The following is a 27,965-nucleotide window of genomic DNA, read 5'->3' as shown; positions in this document are numbered from 1 at the left end:
GGACCTGAAGTCCCTGCTAGGCCTCCCCTGCCCCCATCTGCCCCGGGGCGCCTTGGGTGGCACAGGGCAGCAGGCGGGACGAGGACCAATGAGGGGCAGCATCAGGCTCAAAGAGTGCACGTAAGAGACTTTATTCAGTTTCACACGCCCCCCCATGCTGGGCTGCGTCCAGGCTGCGGGGTCGGGCAGGAGTCCTGGTCCTAGGCAGGGTGACGGGCAGGGATGACAGGCAGGGCTCCCGGCCCGGCTCACACGTGCTGCCTCCGGTGTCTCAGCACCTCCGTGGGTGTGAACAGAAAGTCCTTCTGGCAGGCCTCGCAGTGGTAGGGCCTCTGCAAGGCAGATGTCTTCTGGAGGGGCTCGGGGGTGGCTTCCTCAGCCCCTACGAGAGAGGAGAGGGGAGGCTGTGGGGGGGGGGTCGCTCCACTGCGTGTTCCCACCCCTGCCCAAGTCCCAGGCACCCCAGGCTTTCTCCTGGCCTCTGGTTCTGCCTCCTCGGGGAAGCCTTCCTGGATACATACATACACACACACACACACACGCAAGTAAGTCTTTACTCTGTCTCTCGTTGTGTTTGTCACCCCTGGGACACAGAGACTGGAAAGAACGTGCCCTGGGGTGGTGGGCCTCACTGCCGCCTCCCGGACCAGCCCTGGCGGGTGGTGTGTGGTGCACATGCCCCAGCCGCTGGGGCGTGATCTGCCCGCTGGGGCCTCCCCTGGGTGACAATGGGGGCTGTGGCTGAGACAGAGAAAAGAACGAGAGACACAGCAACAGACAGAAACAGAGGCAGCCCAGAGTCTGCAGCACACGGAGACCAGAGAGACGGACGCAAAGGAACGAGAAAGAGGTGACGCTCTGGGCCCTCCTGTCTCCGGCTCCTGGTCTCCGTGACAAAGCCTGGATGTGGCACCAACCAGGACCAGAGGGTTGAGGTCCTCAGTCCCCAGACGTCGAGCGGCTGAATGCCCAGACTCGCCAGAAACCACTGCGGGAGGGGCGGGTGGACCCAGCAGCCCGGCCTCCCCCCCGCAATCCTTACCTGGGGGGCCGTCCTGCGGGGCCTCGGGGCACGTGTTCTCGTGGGCGATGCGCTCCAAGGGCGTCAGGGGCATGTGCAGGCCGCAGTGGGGGCAGGTCCAGAAGGTGCGGAGACAGTCGCTGTATAGGTCCGTGTCGCTCTGGGGCAGGAAGGCTGCGTCAGGACGTGGCCCCTGGCCCATCTCGCCACCCCCTGCCTGCGACCTGTCCCAGTACCACCCAGGGTTGGGGGGCCCCCTTCCAAAACCACATCCTTGCACTGAGTTGGGACGTGGTTGGTGGGGAGGCTGGGGCTCCCTCAGTTCGGTGGGGGGGCAGTGATGGGCCGAGGTGGCGTCCACGCTTACCGCGAGGCAGTTGTAGGTGAGAAAGTCCGTGACCGCGTAGCCCCCTTTGGTGGGGTGGGGGGACAGGGGAGAGCTGCCGAAGAGGCCGGGGAGACTGGGGGCTGCGGTGATGGTCTGGGGTCCCACATACAGGCTCTGGACTTCCAGCCCCGTGAGCCGCCGGAGGCTGTAGGGAACCTGGGGGAGGAAGGACGGGAAGGAGGGGAGACAGACTCGGAGACATCGTTAGGGCACCTGGATCCAGGGGTGCCTGAAATCAGCCTGGACGGTTCGGCTCCAGGCCAACTGCTTAAGTCCATCACAACACGGTCTCAGACGCTAGCCGCCAGAGGCTTGTCTGACATGTGCCCCGGTGCCCCTTCTCTGCTGTCACCCATGGGACCACAACCCGACCTGCCATCAGGCCCCCTTGCCCATCCTCGCCTGGCACGTCGGTCCGCCCCCCCCCGCCCTGGCTCCCTGGACCCGCCGCCCCAGGAAGTCACCCCGGGGCACCCCTGCTCTCTACCCCGTCCGCACGCAGAACCAGGAGCTGTTCCCAGCTCCCTGCTTCCGGGGTGGGGACTGATACCAACCCCGCTCTGTCCAACTCTTCCCGTGCCCTCCATGGCCAGACAGCGACTTCCAGCTTCCTTCTCTGGCCTGCACGCCCTTAACTCTTACGAGGGTACCACGCACGGCGCATGCAGGGGTTCTCAATAAATGCATGTGGAACTGGGGGGGGGGACCCACAGGGGCTAAGGGCTCGGCCTCTGGAGCCGGGCTCCCGGGATCAAATCCTCGCTCCACCCCTTCCCCGCTGTGTGACCTTGCGCTTGTCTGGTTTGCAAACCCACAGCAGCGCGACCGACCACCGAAGGAGCTGGAAACCAGGCCTTCTGGACTCCGAATCCAGGGCATGGCCACGCAGGCGGCATACCTTGGATGCCACGAACTGCAGCAGGTCCCTGCTCAGGTCTGCCACCTCCTTGCGGTCCTCCGGAGCTCCCGCCGCCTCCTCCTGGTCTGCCTCCGGCCGCCGCCGCTGGGCCTGACGGGCCAGCTGCCGGTCCAGGATGCTCTCCCAGTGGGCCCGGAGCCGCACGGAAGCTGCCAGAAGCCGGACAGCACTCTCACTGTCCGCAAGCTGGAGCTCCAGCCAGCCGTCAGCCACCAGGCGCGAGCAGTCACCGTTGGTGTCCAGGGACCGGCTGAACAGCAGGAGGGACTGGAAGGGAGGGGACAGGAGGCAGCCGGTGAGAATGCGGGGCAGGATGCCAGCTTAGAGAGACCCCCCCCCCCACCCCGGGCTCCTGCCCAGCCCTCATTCCTCCCCCCACTTGTTCTCTCACCCTCCCATGGACCCCATGTGCCCGCCCCCCCCAAACACCTACACACACCCCCCCGGTGTGCCAGGCCCCCTTCCAGCTTCGGCTGCAAACGAGGGTCCCTGCCCCCACGGAACGGGCACTGTACTTGGACAGACAGCCCAGGGTCAAAGAGTAAACGGTCCTACGTTCTAGGAAGGCAGGGTCATGCTCCTGTCTCGCCACAGGGCTGAGCGGACACGCACGGGTGCCTCTGTCAACACCACCGGACAGCGTCCCTCCCATCTATACGAGTCACGACCTACGCTCTACCCTTGACATACGTGAACAAGTACCGAACACTAGTTAACGGACGGACGCTGAAGTGTTGGAGGCCGAGGGTGCCAATGCGAGCCGATTTACCTTAAAACGCATCGGGAAGTGGGAAAAACCCCCGGCTACTGCGGCAGACTGGGGGGGCAGGGGGACAGAGGGATGGCTCTGCTCCGCCTGCTGTTCTCCTTTGGTGTGTGTTTAAAACTCCCCATAGACCCCAAGCGCCCTGGCCGAGGCTCTCAGCTGGCGACTCTCTGCTTCCTCCCTGAAGTCCTGCCCGCCCCACCACTCTGCCCCCGCCCCGCTCTGCCCCTCCCTGCCAGCGCGGCGAGGGGAATCTGGCGTTCTCCCTATTTCTTCGTGTCTCTCTCTGCCTCCCCCACGCCTCTGGGAGCCCCACTGATGCGGGCAGTGTTGGGATTCCGGTCATGACTGCGTCCCCGCACGTAGAACAGGAAGCAGCGCCCGGTGCCAGGCAGCCGCTCGGTCAGTGTTTGCGTGAAGACGGAACCGAGCAGGTCAGAGTCAGCGTTGAGGGCCTGGGTAGACAGCACGGCGCGGGGGAGTCTCCGGAGGCTCGGGGAGCCCGCAGGGTTTCTCCGTTCCCCTCTATGTTCCCCGGGGTTGAAGCAAGGGGGCCTGGTCATGGGGACCCTCACCTGGGCTCCCTGCTCACCGTGGGGCTCAGATAAGTGACATGCCCCCCCCGCCCCCCCGGAGCCTCGTCTGCTCCCCCACAGAGCGGGAATGAAGGCCAGGCCCAGAAGGGCAGGGTGGCTTGCGGAACTCACGAGGCAGGACTCTCCCTTCCTGGCTACAGACACATACGCCAATCTATCCGCAACCTAAGCACGTCCTCGGCCTCCAGCCGGGGCCAGCCGCCACCCTCTCCTGCCCGGATGACCGCAGTCGCCTCCTTGGTGGGCTCCCTGCTACCGCCCCGCGGCAGACCCTGTTCCAGCTCTGCTCAAACCCTCCCAGGGGTGGGGGTTCCAGCCTCTTCGACCTCATCTCCAGCCACTCTCCCCTTCACCACCTCCGGTCCAGCTGTTCCCTGGGCCTGGTGGGCATGTGTGTGCCTCAGGGCCTTTGTACATGCTATTCCAAGACACTCTTCCCCCTAAGTGTCCTGTGGCTCCTTCCCTCCCTTCCTCCTCTGTTCCACTGCACTTTCTCAGCAAGGCCCACTCTGATGGCCTTATTTCATACTACAGCCTGTTGCCCACCCTCACCCTACCCCTCCCCAAGCCCCTTACCCTATTCTTCTCATTTTCCCCAAATACTCCTCACCCACTAACCTATCACAGAGCGCTGCTTTACTGTCACTACGGCCATCCTCCCTGCTGGATGGACGTTCTGGGACGCCAGGGACCAGTCTGCCTTAGTCCCTGCCAGGCTGTCCGTGCCTACGACAGCTCCCCGCACACAGCAGGCACTCAGCATGTGCTTACTGAACGAATCCACGAATGCAAAGACAGCAGGCGGCTGGGGAAGGCGGCTCTTCAGGGCCTCCCCTGCCTCCCGCCCCGGGGACACGGTCATCAAACCTGGGAGCCGGGCTGCGCGGGGCTGGGACTCACCTGCAGTGCGGGGACGCGGACGCAGTTCACCAGGTAGGGCTTGTTGGTCTCCAGCAGGGAGACGAAGGTGAGGAGCTGGTGTCGGCTGCTCAGCTTGTCCTTGTCATCTGAAACAGGCCACAGGGCAGCTCAGGCCAGCCCTGCCACCCGCTCTCCTCCCCACAGCAGCCCCCGCGCGGGCCTGTCGCCCCAGGCGCTGCCGGTCCCACGGTTCACACGGGTTAAATACGGCTACTTTCACTAGGAAATGAAAATCACTGTCCTTATTTTCACGCTTCTAAGCGATATGACATCTGGGATCCAATCCCAGCAAAAAGGAGAAAAACATGAGGTGACGGAAGACACGGGGTGGCGGGACACTGGGTGAGGCTACCGAGGGCTCATCCCATTCTCTACTTGGACGGGATCTGGAATTTTTCAAAATGAAAAACTAAAAGAGAAAAACAACAGGAATTTACAGCAGTTAAAGATTTGAGAGAGAAGTTTCAAATTCTGCCTTCGATGTTTAAAATGATAAATCTTACCTTTGCAGTTAACATTGACATTTTAACACAGTTACTTTATTTACAAACAAGGACACACAGGCGTTGCGTCCCAGAGCTCACAGAGCGGGACTCCAGCCGGGCGGCTGCCTTCCGCGCCCCCGGGCGGGACCAGGCCGGGTGTTCACAGAGCCCACAGGACAGGTCCCCTCTACTCGCTAGAAGCTCCAGCCTGGGGTGAGGCCCCAGCGCCCCATCAGCCACCACCGCAGGGAGGGTGGGGCTCAGTGTGGAGTGACTCCCCAAGAGGTCTGGCTCTTGGAACCCCGAAGCCACGCCGCCTACCGTTCCCATGTCAGCAGCCCCAGCAGAGACAGAGTGTGGGCGGGAGCCAGGGGGGAACCCCAGTCGGTGAGGGGCACCCTGACGTCACTGTCCCCCCACCCCTCACATCCCAAGGGGTTTGTGTGTCCCTGTCTAGACTCACGGTACCTCGGCTCACTTCGCCACCCCTGGCCTCCGGCTCCCGCGTGTGCAGTACCTCAGGGCTGCTGGCGAAGATGCAGGTGGGGTGCAGCACGGTGCCCTGCTTGGCCTGCGTGTGGAAAATCTGCAGAGGCCAAAGCAGACGCCAGGTGACGGAGGCCGTCGGACCTACTCTTCCGCTGCCTAGAACCCTTTTCCTCTACTCTCTCGGCCAGATTCCCCCATCCATGTCTCCACTCAGAAGTCCCCTCCTCCAGGAAGCCTTCCCTGACTCCCCCACACTGCACTGGAGCCCCGTGAGGGCAGGGCCAGGACTGTGCCCATAACCTCCGCGTCCTCAGCACAGAGCAGGGCTAGGAAGGCGTGCTGGGTGCCAAACGCACGCGGGGCCAGGACGCAAGGAGGAGGCCCACCTGGTCCGAGTCCTTGCGGCTGCTGTTGAACGGGTCCGGGACGGCGAGCTGCGGGTAGAGGCCCCGGCCCAGCACCAGCTTGAGCAGGGCCATCTGCTCCCGCGTCAGGTCCTGGGCGGAGCCGGTGGCCGCCTGCAGCTGATCCAGGCTGTGCCGCAGCTGAAACTTCACATCCTGGTGGGGGGGTGGAATGCGGGGGGGAAGGTGGGTTCCTGAGGGGCCCAGCCCAGTACCGAGGGGCTGGCGCTAGGACACGTGGACCCCAGGGTGCTGCAGAGTGTGGGGGGGCCAGGTCCTATCCGCGAAGCCCGGTCTCCTGAGCAGAGGACAGCCCACCAGGCCCGGCCCCACGGCGCCCACCTGGATATCCACGCCGTCGCCGGCCCCCCGGTCCTCGTCGCTGGAGCCGCCGTCCAGGTCTTCCCGCAGCCGCAGCACCTTGCGCCGGCGCCCCCCGCTCTCCTCGTGCTGCCGCTTCAGGCGGTACAAGGCCCTGCGCTCCCGGCGCTCCTGCAGCCGGCGGAAGCTGTCGCCCGACGTCGTGGCCTGCGCCCGGGCCAGCAGCCCGTGGTCCTCCAACAGCTCCTGTGGGCGGGCGGGGCCGGGGTGAGGGACACAGGGCAGGCCGAGTCGGGGGCTCCGGTGTGGGGCCTGCCACTCGCCAGCCCCTCCGTATCAGAGGACGTGGGATGTCATGTGCGTGCGCGACACAGAGAAAGGGGCCCCCGCCTTTCACTACTCTCTCCAGGTCTGCAGGCCAACAAAAGCCGAAGTGAGCTCTGGAAAGCCAGAGAAGCAGAGAATGGTCTGAACATCAGCGGTCCCTGACTGGGGGGGCGGGGGGGACTCCTAAAATTGTACGGTAGGCCACAGTCAGGTGACCACCCCGTCCAGGCCTCAGTGTGGCCGTCCGCAACCACAGGCAGTGGATGACACCGGGGACTCGCCCTGTTCTAAAGGGTCTTTCGTGTATTAACTCATTTAATCCTCACAGGACAGCAGGGAGGCTGAGGCCCAGGGCCACACTGCTAGCAAATGACAGAGCTGGGACCTGCCACTGCGATGTCCGCTCTGGATCTGGTGTGCCAGCTCTCGCCCCCACTGCCTCCCAGAGCTCAGCACCCCTGCCCCAGATGGCGAGGCTCTTCGTGAGGATGTAGCACGTGACCGTGGATCCTGTCCACTTCACCAGGAAGCCCTCCTGGATTTCCACCCCTTTGACTCACCCAGGCGACCCCATGTCTGAGTGTCTGATGGTTGTGAGAGGTGGGTGTAGGGTGGGACTCTGATGGCTCCGTCAGAGAAGGAAAGGGGTGGTGCACCCGCACTCACTCCGCCTCCCCCACCTGGCCTCCCCAGGTTTGTTCCCAGCCTGCTCCCCTTGCCCCGAGCCTCACCTTGAACTGGCGCCGCAGGTTGGCCATCTCGTATAGCCGGTGCTCCTCTATGCCTCGGTGGCGGCACCACTTGCGAGAGTTTCTGCTCCGTTCGGATTTCACCTGGGTGGAAAACCAGACTCCAGGCGGTCAGGGCCTAGCCAGCTGGGGAAGGATGCGGGGTCTGACGCAGCACCCAGACGCCCCCAGCACAGGCCCGAACACCAGCCCCTGGAAGATTAAGAGGCTGGGACTCTCAGAAGAAGGACTTCTCCTCCTCCTTCCATGTCTCAGCGCCACTGCCCCCTCCTACAGGAAGCCCTCCCAGACCACACTGGGTCAGACATGGCCTCTGGGCTCTCCCAGCCCCCTGGACTGCCCATCACAGCCCATTCTGGGTGGTCACTGTCTGGAGACAGGTCTGCCTCCCTGCATGGGACTGTGCGACCCAGGGGGGCAGGGCCAGGTGCTTGTAGTCACCACCGGGTCCCCAGCACTGCCTGGCACAGGCCCAGGCCCAGAGCATGTGCTGGATAGACAGGTGCCACCCTAGGAGTGCGGGGCCTTCCTCTGGGTGGGAGGGGTTTGGTTCAGTGCTTTCAAACCCCAGCCTCCCCTCAAGGCTGCGCCCCGGCGCCTGCTGGTCCCACAGCCCCGGGAATGAAGGGTGGAGACGGGGGCCCCTCCAGTTTGCAGAGGGCTCAGGGGTCCTCACCGGGGTAGCGGGCCTCCTCTTGCCCCACGCAGGTCACAGACAGGGGTGGCCCCGCCGCCGGCCTCACCTGCACCCAGGCGTTGAAGATGTTGAAGAGCGTGAAGGGGTCCCCCTGGTCACTCTCCAGGGGCCGCCGCGCCGCCGCACACTCCGGGTGGCTCTGGGCGCTGCGGGTGAAGGGCGACTGGACGCTGAGGGCAGCCGCGATGGTGAGCACAGGCTCCGCCAGGTGGAACATGGAGCCCAGGATCAGCATCTTCCCTGGCGGGTGGGGGCAGACGCCGAGCTGAGCCTCCCGGGCTCCGGGACGGCTGCCCTCCCACCCTCCCCTCCTCCTTGCCCGCAAAGGGCCCTGAGAGCCACAGGGACAGAATCGAGCCCACACTCTGCTTCCCAGTCATGTGAGTTTGGGCAAGGCCTCAGTTTCCCCATCTGTAGGTCGGAGATGACCTCGATCTTGCCTCCTCAGGCACCAGGTGGGCACGGTCTGAGGGCCGGCTGTTGTCGGCGGCACTGCCCCCACCCACTTGGCTCTCCTGTCTACAACTGACGCCCCCACCCACCCAACCCGCTCCTGGCTTGGTTTTCCTTCCTGACACTCGTTCTGACCCTCCGGGGTCCCTCCCTCCTCCCCCTAGAACGGGACTCCACGTGAGCCCTAATGGCCTGCCTGGCACACCGCGGGCCTGACTTCTGTGCCTGCCTCGGGATGGAGCCTCTCCTGCCATCTTTGTTTAAGTCAAGGTGGAGGAACGAGAGCAGGGGGAGATGGCGGGGACAGGAGAAGGTGGGGCAGTGGGAGCAGGGAAGACAGGGACAGACAGAAGCAGTAGGTCCCTGGTCTGTACCACCAGGCCCTCACCTGTCTGCCCTGTGCTCAGCGGCCTACGTAACACGTGTCTGACTCATCCTCACCAGTCCCCTTGGCTGCCTTTCTGGAAAGTTCCATATCTAGCCTCGTAAAACAAAGCTGGGCAATAAAATGAGGTTGTCCCAGACACTCTAGCTCTGTTTCTCTGCGCCTCTGTTTTCCCATCGGTGAAATGGGCTACTAGCAGTCTGCCTGCCATGGGAATGAACCGTGCTTCACCCGGGAAACACTCGAGTTCCAACCGGCACAGAGGAAGCACGGTGACTGAGCCATCCGGGCCCAGAACCTCCCAGCCCTGAGTCATCTGTGCCGCCTGTCCCGGGGGGCTTGGGGACCCACAGTGTCCGTCTGGTTGGAGGGGCATCCCAGCTCTGCCCACGGTGTGACGCCGGGCGAGCGAGTGACAGCCTTTCTCTGAGGCGGGAGTGAGTGGGATGTGGGAGTGCCCACATCACGCCAGGTCAAATCCAGGTCCTGCTGCTCGCTTGCTCCGGACCCTTGGGTGTAGACCTTCGTCCCTGGCCAAGCTTCAACTTCCCCATCGGTGCAGAAGGGGTGACCACAGGCCCTACCCTCACCAGGTGAGGGTGAGATGACAGAAGGCCCATAACGCCTTTCGCTGACACACAGCCAGTGCTCACAGAGCGTTCTTTCTCTTCTCAGATCGGATTCCCCTGCTCTAGCCCTGTGTCCTACAACAAACAGAACCACCTTCATAACCACGAGAGGCCCTCAGGGTCGGGGGTCCCCAGCCTGTTCCCCCCGGAAGCTCCAGGCTGCCGCAGTGATGGGGACGTTAATGATGTTAGCGGGGCAGAAGGTTCCGTGGGGCACCATGCCTGGTCCATAGTGCCACACGGAGTCCTGCTCGCCTGGGAATATTCTGCGGGCCACAGAGCACCTAGAATGTCTCGAGTCAGGACAATCAGACCAGATCACACGTCAGTCAGAGAGCTTCTCAGAAGGGGCAGGGATGACTCAGGGATGAGCAAGAGGAAGAGGCAGGCCATGTTGACATCCTTACGACACCAAGGCAGGGGACACCAGGGTGGAGCTGGGAACAGGGTGTACGGAGCACAGAGGGGCCTGTTTACTGCTGAACCCCAGCTCCCAGAACAGTCTGGCACAGAGAACTTGTGACTGAATGGATGGGGCCCAGAGAAGGAACAGGCCTGCCTACGAGTCACTCAGAGCATGAACGGTCCCCACAGCCACACCCGGCGCCCTGGCGACCACCCCAAAGGAAGTCCTCACCAATCACCACGTCCACGGGCAGCTGGGCCAGCAGGGACCCGATGGGGGTGAGGGCCTCGGAGCTGTCCAGGGCCCCCTGGTCCCGGAGGTAGAGGATGGCGGTTTCCAGGCTGGCTGGTGGCGGGGGCTCAATGAAAGGGAAGGTTCGCGGGTCCCCCACGGTCATGCTCTTCATCTGGAATGACAAGTGAGCCCCCCAGGAATGGGGGACACGGGAACTACTGTGGAGCACTGGCCGGGGGCTCAGAGATCACAAACTCGTGCTACCTTAAAACTCCCAACGTCAAGGCCCACTGTACAGAGGCAGGGGAGAGGGTCACTGTCTGTCTAGCACCTCTTCTCCCAGACCCTGGCCACGGAGCAAGCCGCAGGACCTCAGCCCCTCAACACAGCAACTGACCAACGAATGAGTATGTGACCTGAGCTGGGCCTATCGGGATCCTCCCTGCGACGTCTGCAAACTGACGCTGGGAGAGGGACGTTCTGGCTTCCTCTCTGGTTGTGAGGGGCCAGCGTGGAAGCCCAGAGCTGCTGGGACTGTCTTCCCCTTGCTTGGAGATTAGCCCAAGCCCAGCAGATGAAATCCTCCGTCGTTCCTAAGCCAGACCACCCCCCACGATGGATGCACAACCTCCGGAAATCCTCTTTTCTGCTCGCGGTAGTTTGAGTTGGGTTTCTCTCGCTGCGGACCAGAGTGAATCCTCATTAACTCAGAGACCCAGAGGGCAGCAGGGTGTGGGGGGAACGGAGTAAAGCACGCACCCGTCGCCAGGCCTGGCGAGGCAGAAGCAACTAGCCCCTCTCCGGACCGGACGGAGGAAAGGCGGGCATGGCGGCTCATGGGGCCGTGAGAGAGCGGGAAGGAAGCTCAGAGGGCCCGGGGGCTCCAGCTGACCTCGCCACGAGGTCACCTGCTGGCCTGGGCCTCAGCAGGCGGCACCACAAGCTTGGGCCGGCCACCCGGCAAGCAGCCGGTCCACCTCCCTCCCTGCTGCCCAGAAGAACACCCAGCGCTCGTAGAAAACCAAAAAATAAAAAACCCTTTATGTTAGAAGCACTGGGGGAGGGGTAAGGCCAGATTTTTTATTTAAGCTCTCTAGGTGATTCTAATGAGTAGCCGGGGCGGGCAAGCCCCACTCTGAGCTAGTCAACCAAGGCTAAGGCCCTGGGCAGTTCCAGGTCACACGGGAGACACCCATGACCCCGTGCTGCCAACAAGACGGGATGGGAGATCAGCCAGGGAGGGGCCTTCAGGGAAAGGTTCCTGGGGCCTTCAGGGAAAGGTTCCTGTGATCTTAAAAATGAGACCCACGAGGAGGGGCAGTCGTTGCCTCTGTCTCTGGATGGTAAAGGAGGAGGCGGTGACGGCATGGCCACCAGAGCCTGGTGGCATGTAGGAGGCCGACAGATCAAATCCCGGCTCTGCCACCGGCCGGCTGGGACACCTGGGGCAACTTCAATCACCTCTCTGTGCGACTGGTTCCTCATCCAGAAATTGGAATAAGACCACCTACCCCCCAGTTTTTGTGGGGATCCAAGCAGCTCTATACATGCCACACTGAGAGTGGCACCTGGCCCACAGTGAGCACGAGGCAAGCGTTCTCTACCCACCGCCGCTGTCTCTGTCACTGTGCTCAGAAGAGCAGCTGATGGACGGAAGATGGAAGAGGCAGGACAAGCCCGAGCCCTACAGGACATCCCTGACCCACTTACATAACCGAGCCTGCCGCCTCCCCATCTGGGGACCGCTGCCCATGTCAAACGGTACATCGTGCATACGGGTCAGGCCGCGTGGCTCAGGAACCCACACAACGGGATCACAAGGGGCATTCTAGAAAATGAAATCTAACCAACTATCAGAGTGCATCCCCTGCAGGAAGGGGGCAGGTTCGTGTCCCCAGCCACACCCGCCTGGGGACACGCGTTGTGGAAGCCATCCGCCCGTCCCCGCTTGGCTTTTCTCTCCCAAGCACAGAGCCCACACTGGCCAGGCTGCCCTGCAGTGAGGGGTGGCTCCGGACTGGGCACTCACCAGGGCAAGGGGAGGCGAGGGGCCTGGCCCTCAAACCCCCCCAAGCTCCTCTCCCACGCTCCCTCCCCTCCGCCAGCTGGCAGGATGGTGAGGGAGCCACACAGGGAAGGGGCCTGGGTCCCCAAGTAAAAGAAACTGCCTGCCACCCTGATGACTAAGCTTCTGCGTGGTGGCCGCTCTGTGAGTGGGCCTACTTGGCATAGCGGCCTCATCGAAGCAAAGCTAACTAATGAGATAAGAGCCATGACATAAAATGTCCGGAGAAACCTGGTGTCAAAAGCCACTTCCAGGTGGATTCTCTATCACAGCTGAAAGCATTCTGATGGAGTCACGACGTTTCCCCACGAGCCTGGGGACCCGGGAACAACCCTCCGTCCGCAGGGGGATCGGATGTCCGGCAGCTGTGAGCTTGCCTGCCCCTCCTGGCCCTGAAACCCCGGGATGGGTCCCGGCTCAGGGCCCGCCCCGCCCACGCCTCACCTGCAGCACGAGCGCGTGCAGCGCTACCCTCCGGATCTCGGGCACGGGGTAGGGGGCGAAGGCATCGTAGTCGGATTCGGCGTAGAGGCGGAAGCAGACGCCAGGGCCCGTGCGGCCGGCCCGGCCCTTCCGCTGCTCGGCGCTGGCCTGACTGATCCAGAACTCCTGGAGCCGGTGCAGCTTGGCCTGCGGGTCGTAGCCCATCTCCTTCACCTTCCCTGGGGGGGGGGGGAGACGGACTCAGTGCAGCAGCCGTGGGGGGGGGTGCCGCCTCGCCCCTCCAGCCCTGACGCCCGCGCTTCCTCCTCTATTCCATTAACACGGACCGAGAGCTTAGGCCGGCCTTGACCCTGACATTTCCTTGATTTTTTTGTTCCTCATTCACGCGTCTGTTATTTGTGTATTCAGGAGCCCGGTGGGCCTACCGTTATTATTAGGCACCTGCTGTGTGCCAGGCACTGTACGGGGCCCACTGTGAACACTGTCCTCAGTCCCACGGGGCTAAACAGAACAGAGTTCATCAACTCTAAGAGCAGCTTTGTCCACTTGCATTGTCTCTGAAGACGGGACGCTCCTTGAAAGCAAAGGCACGTCCACATTTAACGGCCAGCATCTTAAAATTCTGACGGTGCATAAAATTACAGACTGTTTTACCGTGGACGGCGTCCCAGGTGCAGTACGGTAAGGTCACGGCTAACACGGAGTGCTTGCTCTGTGCCAGGTACCATCCCAAATACCCAGGGGAATGAATTCGCTCATCGAATCCTTACAACCCAAGGGAGGCTCTGCTATTAGTGTCATTTTACAAACGAGCAACCAGACACACAGAGTCTCAGCGACACGACCTTGGGCACACAGCCAGGCTGGCCCCAGCATCTCCCAACCACTATGCTATGCTGACTTCCCAGACAATGGTCCAGTTGGGAAGACAGAAAAGAAATAGGTCGACAGACATAAACTATAAGGGCCATACTCGGAGGAACAACAGGTCTCATAAAGGAAGCAACAGTGGCAGGAGGAGGGGGAGGGTCACAAATCGGACAAAGTGGACGAGGTGGGCCCCTCTGATGGGAACACATTTATGCAGGTCTTGAAAAGAGATGAGGGAGTAAGCCTTGTGGATATCAGGAGCGAGACCACTCTCGGCAGGGACAACAGTAAGTGCAAAGGCCCTGAGACAGGAGCAAGCTTGGAACATCTGAGAAGATGGTGCCGCTGCTCCGCGGCCCTAAAGGCCACCTACTCCCTGCTCCGGTCCGGAGTTCACTCACTACACTTGCACATCTCCAGACCCCACACTTCTCTCTAGGGCCTGAGGGGTGGCGGGGAGCAGCCCTTACCAGAATCTACTACAAAGCGGATCCCATCAATGGTGACGGAGGTCTCGGCGATGTTGGTGGAGAGGATGCATTTCCGAACTCCAGGGGGGGCCACATCAAATACCTGGGGGGCAGGGGAGGAGGTGACAACCTAGACTAACAGACCCTTGCTGACCTGTGTCCGGTGGCCTCCCTGACGCCTCCTGGATGGCCCACGGGCACTTCACACCCACCCACAATATCTCGAATAGCCTCAGTGCCTCCCACTGAATGCTTTCCTCCTCCTCGAGTCCCCATCTCAGAGATGACTCGTCATCCACCACACCACGTGGGCCGGAAACCTGGGCCGTCCTGGCTCCCCTCCCCCTCCCCGCTCCAGCCACACCTGCACGCCTTGAATGTTTCCGAAATTCACTCCGTTCTCCAAAACCCACAGCCCTGCCCTGGTCCAGGCCCTCCCTTCCCACCCAGGTCCTGGCCCGGCCTCCTCCCTGGAGTCTGGCCTCCCGCCCATGATCACGCACAGCAGAGGGTCTGCTAAAACACACTGGCACTGCTCCCCCCTTTGCTCAGAGCCCTCCCACGTCTCCCAGCAGCACTCGGGACAAAGCCAAGCACCACACTGGGTCTCCAAGGCCCTTGGCCTAGGCCCGCCCACCTCAGCCCCCCACCAGGCCTGCCTTCCCCATCACAGTCTGGACCCCAGACACCCTGCAGGTGGCCTCCCAGGGGCCCTGCCTTTCTCTCACAAGCAGGCCCTTCTCTTGGGCCCAAGAGACAAACACAGTGGTCAAGAGTGGGGGTCAGCAACTAAGCCTGGGGACCAGATCCAGCCTTCTGTTTTTGTGAATCCAATTGTAACACGGCACAGCCTCACCTGTGTCAGTCTGCGGCTGCTTTCCTACTGCGATGGGAGGGTGGAGCAGTCGTGCCTGGGACGAAATGGCTCATAAAAGCTACAACTTTGGGGGCACCTGGGTGGCCCAGTCGGTTAAGCGTCTGCCTTCGGCTCAAGTCATGATCCTGGGGTCCTGGGATCGAGCCCTGTGTCGGGTTCCCCACTCAGCAGGGAGCCCGCTTCTCCCTCTCCCTCTGCCCCTTCCCCTGCTCACACTCCGTCTCTCTCTCTCTCCCAAATAAACAAGTCAATCTACAACTTTGTACTCCGTGGCCCTTTGCAGGAAGTTGGCAACCTCTGGTTAAGAGCGAGGGCTCTGGTGCCAAACTACCACATTCCAAAGCGTGGCTCGGCCACCGAAAGGACTTTGCGTGAGTGCCCTGGCCTCGGTGTCTGCGTCTGTTCTGGTTAACGGCGGCTCCTGGCAGACGGAACTGCTGGGAGGTCTAAACGTGGCAAGGCGCACACACGGCTCCCACTCCGGCCGGCACGCAGCAGTGCTCCACACACCTTAGCTGGGACACTCTTCTCCCCGCCCCCTTCCGAGGCTGGGGCTTTCTCGAGTCTCCGTTTGGAAAGTTTCTTCCTCCAGGAAGCCTTCCCTGAATCCACCACGAGGGTGCTCTCACGTTTCCAGAGCTTTCCTCTTCCATTTGTAAATTATTGGCTGCTTGCCATCTCCCTCCACAGACGGGCAGCTACGTGAGGGGAAGGGCCATATCTTGGCTCCCGGTGTGTCCCAAAAAGCCCCCTCGGCGCAAGGGGAAGCACTAAGGAGGTGCTCAAAGGCGGTTTCTTCAATCAACAGAGTGTGACCTGAACGGCCTCCTCCCCAGGGGACTGTGGCAGTCAGCCTCCACGAAGGAAGGCTCCATGCGGCTCGCCTCCTGGGATCCACACCCTCGCCCAGTACCTTCCTCCTGAACAGAGCAGCCCAAGTCAACTAACGGGCCACTGCAGACTTCGCGGGTGTGCCGTCCAAGGCCAGGCCATAAAAGACGTTGTGGCTTCTGCTGGGGTCTCTTGGGGAGAGCCTCCCATGTTGGGAGGATACTCAAACAGCCCACGTGGAGGGAAACCAAGGCCCCCGGCCAACAGCCCGCCCTGTGAATGAGCCATCTTAGGGGAGGGCCCCCCAGCCCCGGATGGCAGCAGCCCAGCCGACACCTCAGCGGCACCCTACAGAGAGAGCCTGGGCCAGAGGCACCCACCTAAGAATCTCGCGAATTCCTGACCTGCGGAAGCGATGGGAGATTGCAAACGCTCACTGTTCTAAGCTGCCAGGGCTGGGGGGACTCTGTGACACGGCAACAAACGGCTACCAGGCTGACGCGAAGGCCCCTCTGCCGGCATCCTTCCGTTCCGGCACCCTTCCGTTCCAGCACCCTTCCGTTCCAGCACGGCAGCCTCTCGACCCTTCCCCACACCTGTGCTCCAGGCGGGCTTCCCCCACCCCGGACTACCTCCCTCCCCGAATCCTCCTTGTCCAAAGCTCTGCTCCAATGCCTCCCACCTCATCCGGAAGCTCACCCTGGCTGAAGACGTGAGCAGCCCCATCAGCGGCCCAGGGCCCTGCGATCGTGGAATCACCGTCCCGACGCCCTCCTCCCCGGCCGACACAGCCAGACCCGCCCCGGCCCCGCCCGGCCCCGCGGGGTACCTTGTCCTGGTCGGCCACGGAGAGGGCGCTGTGCAGCGGCAGCACCACCCAGCGCTGCGTGCGGCCGGCGTAGGCCTGGGCGGCCTCGAGGACCGAGCCGATCTCCGCCATGCCGCTGAGGAAGACGAGGAGGTCGCCCCGCTCCTCGGGCGGGTACTTCTTGTCAATGGCCTCCAGCACCCGGAGGAAAGGCCGAGGGTCCAGCTTCTCGGACTTGGACGCTGCTGGCTCTGCCTCCTGTGGCTGGTACACGACCTGCGGGGAGACGGCCCGGGGCAGGGGCGCGCCTGTCACCCGAGCGCAGGGTGACGGGGCAGGGAGGGCACAGGCTGCGGGAGACGGCGCGGACCCATCAGACAGCAGGCGGCACCCTCAACCGGGCTGGTGAGAGGAGGAGCTCGTGAAAGGACAGGATTGGGGTAACTGGAAGGCTCCCGGGGCGCTGGGGACGTGTGAGGTTTGCAGGCTGGGTGCTCGCCTCATACGGGTATTTGACGTGTGAAAATCAGCTGAGCTCTACGCAGGCGCGCATTCTGCTGTTTGGAGAGTAACTTCAACAACAGAATTTTAAAGAGTGGAGCCAGGATCAAAAACCTAGAAAAATCACTTCTCAGACAGCATGCTCCCCCCCCTCTTTTTTTTTTTTTTACGGCTGCTCGGAAGACAGAGGGATGGGTACTTAGAACCCGAAACCACAAGCAACAGTGCGGTTTCCTGGTGCTAAGAGCTCCGGGGCTCCTACCAAATCTCGCTGCCAGAGGAAGGACTGGCTTTCAAAACACAAAGCGAGCGGGCGTAGAGCGTCTTGGAGGCCACCAGGAAGCCAGGCGGGAGGGCTCTACGAGTGCCACCCGTGGGTGGGGACTGGGGGAGACACACAGGTGGGGAGGTGAAAGGGGATCCGAAAGAGCAAAGAGGCTGCCCGGCCCGGGGCGATGTCTGTGAGCAGGATTCCAGCCCTGTCTCTGAGCCTCCGTTTTACCCCCAGGGGCAGAAATCCCTGGCCCAGGCCCCCCAGGGCCGCGGTGAGGGCCCACGTGCGCTCTCCCATGTTAGCGGCAGAGCGCGCGGTCCACGCTCGGTCCATGGCGGCTGCGAGCAGCTTCACCCTCGTTACCGACAAGACCACTGCGCGCCACAGCAAACAGGCCCAAGCAAAGGGAGCAAAGTTCAGGGCAGAAGTTTCCGGAGAACCCGAAGACGTGGGGTGGGTGGTTAATGACGTATGTGGGTCAGGCCCGCCCAGGACCACTGTGGGGACGGGGTGAGGTCGGCCGTGTCAAGTGGTGTGGGCGACCCACGGTGGCCCCAGAGACTCTGCTCTTTCCTTCCTGGGCACGCCATCCCCAGAGTACCGTCCAGCCCTCCCCACCTTGCACCAGATGGGGCTCAGAGAGGACGACGAGACAACAGCAAGGTCACGTCCAACTTAAAGGCCTTTCCTTTAAGTCTGGGGCCCCTTCCCTCTTCCTGCAAGCTTTGACCAGACCGACCTGGATGGCTCCCTAGGACAGTGGTGCTTGGTGCGGGGGGGGGGGGGGGGAAGGTTGGGGGGGGTGCCCCCAGGGGACATTTGGTAACATCTGGGAAGAGATGCGGCTGGCAGCTGGTGGGAAGAGGCCAGGGAGGCTGCTGAACACCGTACAGCAAGCAGGGCAGCCCCTACAAGCAAAGAATTACCCAGCCCAGAATGTCAACAGTGCGGAAACGGAGCAGCTCCACCCTGTGAGATGGCAGAACAGGAGAGAAGAGGAGCCTGGGTCCCTGAAGGACCACATGCCACAGAGCTGCCCACCAGCCTGGACCGGGAGGACTGTGACATCAGAGAAATAAACTCTAGCTTCACACTGCTGGCTCTCCCCCAACAAGCACTAAGCACCTGCCCAGCGCGCTGTCAATGCTCAGGAAATGGCAGCTGCACAAGAGAGAGCGCGAGCAAGAACGTCCTTCAGGGAAAGACGGGACTCTGAGCAGGAGACAGGGGACAGACACATCCAGCCTGGCCAGAGACCGGGCAGGAGGACTGCAGGCCGTGGGGGCAGCACTGACCGTGATGGGGAACAGCCTCCCGGGCACCTGCACCACGGGGGCACGGCCGAAGTAGCTGGAGAAGAGCGAGATGTTGATGGTGGCCGACATGAGGATGACCTTGAGGTCCGGCCGCTCGGGCAGCAGGCGCCGGAGGACGCCCAGGAGGAAGTCGTTGTGGAGGTGCCGTTCGTGGACTTCGTCCACTATCAGGACCTGGTACTGGGGCAGGCTGGGCTCCCGCTGGATCTGCCTCAGGAGCAGTCCCACCGTCAGGAACACGATCTTGGTGGCCGCCGTCCGCGTGCTCTCAAAGCGGATCTGGTAGCCAACCTGGGGGGGAGGGGGGTCGTCAGGAGAGGAGCCTGCACCTGAGCGCCAGCCCTCAGCCGCCAGACTGAGAATCGCAGCAAATGCCCCAGCTCCCGCCCCCCATCAGGCTCTGGAGTCCAACATGCTTGGGTTTGGACCCCACTCTGCACTTAGTGCCACTGACTCTGGGTGAGCGGTTCCATCCCTCCGAGACATCCCCCCCACCGCCCCACACTGGGAGAATGCTCCCTGCTGACGCACGGAAAGCGTGCGCCACAGAGCCTGGTGTGTACACTGATTAACGATCATGGGGACAGTTCGTCTTTCTTGGAGTCCCTACGCTGCTGGGAACTACTCTAAGCACTGCATGGGCACCGCCCGCTCATTTCATCCTCACAGCCACCATGAGAAGCAAGAACCACTATTCTCACCTCACCGATGGGGAAACCGAGGTCGCTGACCCAAGGCAAAACACAGTTAAAAAGCAGTATTGAGAGGAAATAATCTTTTTAAAATTTTACTTATTTTAGAGGGAGAAAGCACAGTGGGGAGGGCCAAAGGGAAAAGGAGAGAGAGAATCCCAAGCAGACTCCACACAGAGCGTGAAGCCCCACATGGGGCTCAATCCCATGACCCTGAGATCGTGACCTGAGCCGAGACCAAGAGTCAGACACTCAACCCACTGCACCACCCAGGCGCCCCGTGAAGAAATGATCTTAACCCCTACCTCACGTCACACACACATCAATTTCTGATAAATTATAGTTTTAAAGGTAAAAATCTTTAGGAAAAAAACATAGGATGTGTGTATGTCCTTAAGGTAGGGGGATATTCCTCAAACAGAACCCAAAGAATGCCAACCACAGAAGGAAAATGACAGACTGGACCACATTTAAATGAAAAGACCCATCATCAAAAGACAGCATTCAGAAAATGAAAGACGACTCACAGAGTGGGAGACAAGGTCTGCAATACATAAATCCTACGAAGGACTGGTTTCCCTCATCTTTAAAACCCCACAGACTGGGAATGAAAAGACAACACAAGACAATCAAGGGAAAAGACCTGAACAGACACTTCAGAAAAGATCTCCAAATGGCCAATAAATACGTTCAACCCTTAGTTGCCAGAGAAATGCAAATTAAAATGTGTTACTACGATCCACCCACCCAGAAAAGCGAAACCGAGAAAGATTAAGTGTAACAAGCGTAGGTGGCAGCCTGGAACACAGCACCCGCCGGCAGTGTGGATGAGTACGGCCACTTTGCAAAGCGCTCTGGCAGGATCTAGACATTCCTGCAGATCTGATGAGCCGGCAGTCACACTCCTAGCTATATCCCCGATGGAAATATGTACCGACAGACACCAAACGGCATGTTCTAGAATGCTGACGGTGGCACCTTCACACAAGAGCCTGAAACTGGAAATGTCCCACGTTTCCGTCGACAGCAGCAGGGACGAATACGTTGTGGGGTCTTCACCAGGGGATGCGGAACAGCAGCGAGAAAGAACAGTGTGCACCCACACGCTTACCGCAGACGAGCCTCACAAAGCTGGGTACCGAGCAACAGAGGACAGGCACCAGAGAGAACACACTTTCTGATTCCATTTATAAGAAGTAAGTAAAAAAGGCCAAGTTAATCTGTGGTATTTCCTCTTATCATCTAAGACAATAATCTATCACTCGGGAGAGTGACAGCTCTTGGGGCCTCAGGGCAGTGACCGAAGGCAGGGGACAGAGGGTTTCTGGGGTGCTGGTTACATAAATGAATTCAGTTTGTGCAAATTCACCGAGCTACACGGGATGCGTACATTCCTCTGCTTGGACTATTATAATTTCAATAACGATTCTTAAATGGTAGAGCCTGGATTAGAACCCTAGAAATCATGAATAAAGAAGGGTTCTCACTTTTTTAATGGCTGTTAAAAAACGAATGATTTAGGACATTTCCAATTTTTCGCTGTTAAAAATGTTACACTGGGCGGGGGGACACTGGGTGGCTCAGTCGGTTAAGCATCTGACTCGATTTCGGCTCAGGTCACCATCTCAAGGGCCCGAGATCGAGCCCCACTGTCGGTCTCTGTGCTGGGCATAGAGCCTGCTTGCGATTCTCTTTCTCTCTCCTTCTGCCGCTCCCCACGCATGCATGTGCTCTCTCCCTCTCTCTCTCTCAAAAATAAAATGTTAAAGCGTTATGGGCAATGCTAGTGCCTTTCTCATTTGAACCATAGTCGGGTCAATCTGTAGCTCGATCTCTAGAAGACTCGTTGCCAAGCGAAAGGCTAAGAGCTCTGGTAACCTGCATCGATACCACCACACGGGCAACCACCTACACCTCGAGGTCGCATGGAAAAACCGGGAAGCTGGTAAGGCCCACTCACCTGTGAGCCATACTGACTGAGGCTCTCGAAGCTGACACGCTTGGCCAGGGAGATGCAGGCGATCCGCCGGGGCTGGGTGCATGCCACATGACTGAAGCCGGCCGCCAGCAGGTACTGGGGCACCTGCGTGGACTTGCCACAGCCCGTGTCCCCGGCCACCACCACCACCTGGTGGTCCTTCAGTGTCTGCAGGATGCGGTTCCCGTACTGGGCGATGGGAAGCGCTGCCCGCTCGTGCTGCAGTTTGGCCAACCTCGCGAACGCCTGCTTCTGGCCGAAGTCCAGGTAGTGCAGCAGGGCTCGGCGGAACTCGGACACTCTCTCTGGGGGCTGCCTGCCCAGCCCCCGAGAGCCCCGGGTGTCGGGGCCCAGGATCGAGAGGTTGATGCGGTAGCGTGGGTCGTACGTGCGAGGTAGGTCAGCCAGTGCTGGGACGCTGGGCTTGGGACGCGAGGGGTCTTTCTCCCCCTTCCTGGTGGCCTTGAGACTCTGGAATCTCTGCAAGCGTTCGAAGAAGGTCCAGAACTTCTGGCAGTCCTCAGAACCCTGGCGTATATAATCCTCATCACGGAAAAAGGCTTCCTCGAAGAGGCGACGTGTCTCTGGACAATTCCAGTCCCAATTCTCGCGGGCCTCCTCCTCACTGGGACTCCAGTGTCGGCCTCGGTGATCCCCGCCCCCCTTCGTTCTGGGAGGAGGCATGCTGTGGCTCATCACAGTGCTGTCTCCGAGTCACAGGTGAGAGGCCTACGATGAGGAACCACTCTCCCTTCAAAGAGACAATCTCCCTTGTCGTCGATGGTCCAGGATGACCACAGGCAATGACAGAGCAAGTGCCCAGGGCCCCTCACGACTCCTGCAGTGATCTCTGGGACAGACACCAGCCCATCCTGGGTTTTCAGGCCCGAATACCTGAAGGAGAGAACAGAAGACACTCATTCATTTTTAGAAACATTTCCTGAGAGCCTGCTCTTTTGTAAGCACTGGACGAGAACGGATAATGAGTAAGGCCACCCTGAGTCCTCACATGTGGTCGTGGTCACAGGCAAGAGACAGACGATCCAGTGACTGGGCCGTGGGAGCCCACAGGAGCTACCTGACCGTGCCCGGGAGTCAGGGAAGGATGCCCAGGGATGTCTGACCCGAAAGCTGAAGGAGGGGAGGTCATGAGGCCAATCGACAACAGAACCTTGTCACGAGAGGCCAGAACGCAAGAGGGGTGTGGCATAATGAAGAGAGTAAGGCAAGGGCTCTTCATCTGGGGTCCACTGAGCTTCAGGGCACCTAGGAACTCTGAAATCAAGTGCACAATTTTGCAAGTGTTGGATTATACGCTGTCTTTGCTTGCCTGGCACATCCCTTCCTTCCTTTTCTGATAACAGCACCCTCCGTCCCCTCCCCCCGTTTGAAGAGCAGCCCTTCCTGGATACCGCATGGTTCTGACGGCCTTTAAGTCAGAGAACCCCTAGTGACTGGGCAAGTGACAAAGGCCTGGCCAACCATGGCACCCGATTCCTCCTTCAACCGTTGACTGCTGCGAGAAGTGGACACATGACCAGCGGAGGGCCAGTCACGGCCTTTCTCTGGAATTTGCACTAGGTTGCCAGGAGAGAAAAGCCCTCCTTCTATCTACTGTGGTCACACAAGGATGAGGTATGAACCCGGAGCTGTCTGTAATCGCTCCTGAACCTGACCACCTTTCCTAGAAACCCATCCTAGAGAAAAGCCTGCACATGGACACAACGAAGGACACGCTAGGACAGCCACTGAGCAACTACGAGGAGAGAAGTGGGAGAGGGAAGAAGCTTGGCTTAGTCCACTCCAACCCTCACCAGCTACACAAGCAAATGTCTTCCTGGGCAACGATGGTTTTCTCTCAGCTGCGTAAGTCCTAGTAATAGAGAGCATATCCTCGTATGTACAATTTTCTGGAGGGAAGCCCATCACTCAGATTCGTAAACTTTATCACCTTAAGAGGATTCAGAGCTTTCCTCGGTGTAGGCTTTGGAGTCAGGCAGATCTGGGTTTGAATCTCCACTTCATCATTTGTTAGACGTGGGGCCACTTGTGAATTCACTACTTTGAGGCTGTTTTCTTCATCTATAAAATGGGGACAATCCCTACTTCTTTTTTTTTTTTTTAAGATTTTTTTATTTATTTATTCGACAGAGATAGAGACAGCCAGCGAGAGAGGGAACACAAGCAGGGGGAGTGGGAGAGGAAGAAGCAGGCTCCCAGCGGAGGAGCCTGATGTGGGGCTCGATCCCAGAACGCCGGGATCACGCCCTGAGCCGAAGGCAGACGCCTAACCGCTGTGCCACCCAGGCGCCCCGGGGGGACAATCCCTACTTCTAAACATTGCAAATGCTTAGCGCCCAGCCTGGCACAGAGGAGCCAGGTGAAGACGAACATGGGGAAATCAGTGAGAGGAACCAGGGCATACAGCCCGGAAAAGTACACTCAAAAGGCCACAATTTGGGGTACCTGGGTGGCTCACTTGGTTAAGCGTCCTCTTGATTTTGGCTCAGGTCATGATCTCAGGGTCACGGGGTGGAGCCCCACGCCAGGCTCCATGCCCAGCGGAAAGTCGGCTTGGGATTCTCTCTCTCTCTCTCCCTCTGCCCCTCCCCCACCTCTCTCTCTAGAATAAATCGATCTTAAAAAAAAAAAAAGGCCACAATTCGCCTTGGTCTGGAATTAGCAATGCTTTCGCCTGCTCTGCCTTCAGTCATCACGGAACAGAGTTCCGAGATTCGATCTCTGCAGTCTCAGGCCATCCCTGGGAGTTACTGGAGCCAGAAAGGGCGTTTCTGCTGATGAAGCAGCTGTGAGCTGGCGGGAGTGGTTTCCCGCAGCAGTAGCCTGTGCACAGCATTTTCCGGTGAACACATGGGCTGGGCGACGCTAGAGTGGCTTCATAGGGAACTCCTGTTGCAGGGGAGGCAGTAAGAGGAAAAGGCCTTAGAATGCTGTTACTAAGCCTGGGACCCTGAGAAAAGGATCGGGAATGAAATGAAGAACATTCCTCCCAGCTGCAAGCCGCCTATGCGCACGTGGGCCCAACTGAGCACGCACCATGGCTCTCAAGGAGCCTCTTCTCCGTAGGTTACCTTGTAGATTTCCTGGGTCCCCTCGGTTCTCTGTGTCTCTCACCGTCTCTGGGTCTCTTGGCGGTGGCTCGCAGTGGTTTTCTCTGCTTCCCGAGCTCTCCCCTCTGGCTGTCCATCCTCAAGTCTCAGCCTTTTTCAGCTCCCCATGCTTGCCACGCTCAGCCCTCTTCCCTCTCATAGTCCGGTCCCCTCTTCCGTTTCGCTTATCTTCAGGTCCGATATTCTCTCCAGGCGGCCTTCTCCATTACCCGTCGGTTCTTCATCTTATTTGCTCGTTCAGTCGTTTTTTCTGACGCTCCATTTTTGTCTCTTTCCATTGCCAGTCTCCGTTACTGCCTCTCCATCATGACTAATGGTGTCCATTTCTTCACCCAACATTTTGTTTCCCAGTTCGAACACTTTAAAAACTAACAGCACTCTTCACGTATCAGTTACTATTCTAAATCACACACATATATTTATATGCACAACCACATACATACACCCATCTACACTTTCCTTGTGTTAAGAAGGTGCTATTCTCTGGGGCACCTGGGTGCTGCAGCTTCAGTTCAGGTCATGATCTCAGGGTCGTGAGATCAAGCTCCACGTTGCTGAAGACTCTCTCTTTCCCTCTCCCTCTGCCCCTTCCCCCTTCTCTAGAATAAATAAATCTGAAAAAGAAAAGGGCTACTATCACTCCCTATTGTACTGAGCCCACGACAGGTTAAGTACACAGTGAGACAGGGAATTCAAATCTAGGGAGTCAGGCTCCCACTTATTCCTCTTCATCTTCTCAGTGTTTCTCCGTGGTCTGGATTTCTCTCTCCATTTTTAAACTCGACACTATCTTTTCAGTTCTCTTTGCTCTCCAAGTTTACCAAATGCACCCTCTCTCCATCGAGCCCCATTTCTCCACACTCCAGATGGCTCTCTTCACCAGTCTGCCCTAATCATCCAGCTCCCATCCATCTCACTCACTTCCCACCTCCGGCTTTCTCTCCAAGTCTCTTTGCCTCGGCGGGCTCTTCCCCTTTCTCAGCCCCTCCATCAGCTTTTGCCAGGTTCTCCCTATTCCACTCCCTCCGTCTCTCTGTATCTTTCAGTCTCTCTCCATTAATGAACAGAAATCTCACTAAGATGGAGCTGGGAGGCCAGAGGGTTGGGGGAAGCTCTCCTGCCCTACCACCTGAGGTCAGCCACTGGAAGAACTGTCAATTATAGTCTCCAACAGAATTGCCAACAGGAAAGAATCATCCATTACAGGTGCCAACAGGGAAGGAGGTACAGCTGCACCTCCTACAAGAAAGCGACCACCCCAGCAACTCAGCCAACGAGAAACCATCAACACTCTGAACTCTTGCTCTTCTCCAACCGACTTTTCATTCAAAGCAAGCCTTCCCAACTTCCTCCTTCTCCAGAAAATTATCTTCTCTTTTGCTGGACTAGCCAATGGTTTTTGCTGTAGCTGGCTTGTCTCAAATCGCAACTCGTGGTTATCCCCAAATAAACCCATTTGGGCCGGTAAAATAACTTTTAAGGTCAACGAGCGTCTTGTTCCTCCGTTTGAACCGCCCTCTTCCTCAGTCTACTTCTGTTCGCTACTTTCCCACCCTCCCCTCCAAGTTCACGGTGCGACCACATTTCTCTGCAGCCTCTACGAGGCGCTGTCGGGGGACCCCGTCAGTTCCTTGGGGACCCCGTCAGTTCCTTGCGCCCCCCTTCGCCCCGGTTTGATGCTTCCGTCGTCTCTCAACCTCCCCGTCTCTCGGCCCCTCAGCTTCTCCAAGCTTCTTGCCGTGACTCCCATTTCTTCCCTTCTCGAGCCTCTGTGTCGCCCAGGTGCTCTCGGGGCGCTCAGGCTCCATCTCCGTCCGCTTCTCCCGGGCCCCTTGTCTCCTCCAACACGTGTCCTCATGTTGGAACTTCCCTCCCCTCCCCTCGGCTCGCTCCCCAGCTACCCAACCCTACCCAACACCCGCCGCCTCCGCCGCCACAACCCCACGCAGCCGCCCCGCCCCCCTCACCTCACTAACCGCCGGGATCACTCCAACTTCCGGTCCCCAGCGCCCCTCGCGCGCCCGAAGCCGGTTCTGCGCCTGCGCATGCCACCCTCACGGCCAGGCCCCACCCCACCGCAGGCAGAGGAGCGGGTGCGCAACTGGGAGCCGCCCAAACCCACTCTGCGCCTGCGCACAACACTCTCCAGCTCCGCCTCTCCTCGAGCGGAGCCACGAATGTGACGCTGCGCCCTCTAGAGGTCGGTGGTAGTGCTGCCGCGGACACTTGCGCTTGCTCTACCTTCGCTCTGAACCGTCTTTGCACCGGATTGCCCCAACGCCAGAGAAAAAGCTGGCGGGAGCCCAGACACTATTAAGCTACTCCTGTGATTTTTTCACTATAATTCATAATTATTAACAGATAATTCTATTAACGTATAATTCACCCTAGTAATTCACTAATAAATAATTCAACTCAACTCCCCAGCCCCTTAAAGGCAGGGGCCATTCTTGTCTCGGAGGTCCTGTGTTGTCCAGCGTCCACCACAAGGATCAGAGAGTCAGTAAACGTCTGTTGAATGAATGACTAAATGAATGGGAATATAGAGTCCTCTCTAGTCCTAGGTGCCTCAGGAATTGTGGGTCTGAGCCTCAGTTTCCCTATTTATAACATGAGGACAATATCTGCTTTTCAAGATAGTTGGGGAAAGTAAGCAAAAATGTGTCCATAAGGTACATAAATTGCTTTTTCACTACTGTATGTAGTAGGCACTCAATAAATGTTAGATCTTTCATTTTTAGTATCATCATTCTCCTTTTTCCTTAAGAGAATGTTGTCATTAAGAAGGTACAGCCTTCAGTTCCAGAGCCAGTTCTAGGCACCGAGAAGAGCAGTGAATAAAACAGATAAAGTCCCTGCTCCCATGGAGCTCAGGTTTTAGTAGGAGAAACAGACATTTCAATATTTTTACTTAAATAAAAATAAAAAGAACGTCGAGCAGTACCGCCACACTCTATGGAGAAAAACAAAGCAGGAAAGGGGCAAGGAGTCATGTTATTCTAAGTAGCGTGGTCAGAGAGGACAGCTCCAAGGAAGTACTATTTGAGCGGAAGTAAGTGAGGCAGCAAACCATGGAGATCCCTGGAGGTGGAGGAAATCGCGTGCAGATTGCCATGGCAACATGGTGGGCGGGTTCACAGGTCAGCAAGCTGGCTTGCGTGGGCTGGCTTGCGTGGAGGGAGTGAAGGAAGGGGGAAGGGGGAATAGCAGGAAATGAGGTGAGGAAACGAGGAGAGGAGATCAGGCACACTACGGAGAGGATTTTGGCTTCTCCTCTGAGTGAGGTGGGAGCCATGGGAGGAGTTTGAGCAGAGGAGGGACCCGAGACATGATCTGAGTTCAATTTTTTTTATTCTTTTTTTTTTTTAAGATTTTATTTATTCGTTCATTCGACAGAGAGAGAGAGACAGGCAGCGAGAGAGGGAATACAGGCAGGGGGAGTGGGAGAGGAAGAGGCAGGCTCCCAGCGGAGGAGCCCGATGTGGGACTCGATCCTGGAACGCTGGGATCACGCCGTG

General features: G+C 59.2%; 1 protein-coding gene across 2 annotated transcripts; it reads right to left on the bottom strand.

The window, feature by feature from the left end:
- Positions 1 to 112: 112 nt before the first annotated feature.
- DHX34 (DExH-box helicase 34) lies at positions 113 to 26,507 on the bottom strand. Of its 2 annotated transcripts, none has more exons than XM_045772190.2 (17): positions 26,415 to 26,507; positions 21,299 to 22,210; positions 18,626 to 18,937; positions 16,577 to 16,831; positions 14,040 to 14,142; positions 12,700 to 12,917; positions 10,188 to 10,362; positions 8,130 to 8,323; positions 7,369 to 7,470; positions 6,332 to 6,556; positions 5,972 to 6,145; positions 5,565 to 5,682; positions 4,591 to 4,697; positions 2,308 to 2,595; positions 1,389 to 1,565; positions 1,043 to 1,181; positions 113 to 382 (listed from the first exon to the last, which is right to left on the bottom strand). In XM_045772190.2, the coding sequence occupies exons 2-17, from the start codon at positions 22,010 to 22,012 to the stop codon at positions 249 to 251; spliced, it is 3,435 nt and encodes a 1,144-aa protein (XP_045628146.2). In that variant the 5' UTR covers positions 22,013 to 22,210; positions 26,415 to 26,507; the 3' UTR covers positions 113 to 248. The 2 variants fall into 2 exon arrangements, with proteins under 2 accessions (XP_045628146.2, XP_045628145.2); XM_045772189.2 differs by lacking the exon at positions 26,415 to 26,507 and adding an exon at positions 24,409 to 26,310.
- Between the last annotated feature and the right edge of the window lie 1,458 nt (positions 26,508 to 27,965).

The sequence above is a fragment of the Ursus americanus genome, chromosome 21 (assembly GCF_024610735.1).
Source record: "Ursus americanus isolate L20-20 chromosome 21, mUrsAme1.1.p, whole genome shotgun sequence".
Taxonomy (NCBI): Eukaryota; Metazoa; Chordata; class Mammalia; order Carnivora; family Ursidae; genus Ursus; species Ursus americanus.
Note: the sequence above shows the minus strand (reverse complement) of the source record. Positions and strands in the feature narration are given on the sequence as shown.

What these genes read in the sequence shown, in the direction of transcription:
- DHX34 (XM_045772190.2), bottom strand. Translation starts at nt 22,012, where the DNA reads ATGAGCCACAGCATGCCTCCTCCCAGAACGAAGGGGGGCGGGGATCAC. An exon ending in CCGCTTTGTAGTAGATTCTG is followed by an intron (nt 12,918 to 14,039) that starts GTAAGGGCTGCT and finishes CCCCCCCCCCAG; the next exon opens with GGAAGGTGAAGGAGATGGGC. An exon ending in TCCGCGTCCCCGCACTGCAG is followed by an intron (nt 2,596 to 4,590) that starts GTGAGTCCCAGC and finishes CCTCCCTTCCAG; the next exon opens with TCCCTCCTGCTGTTCAGCCG.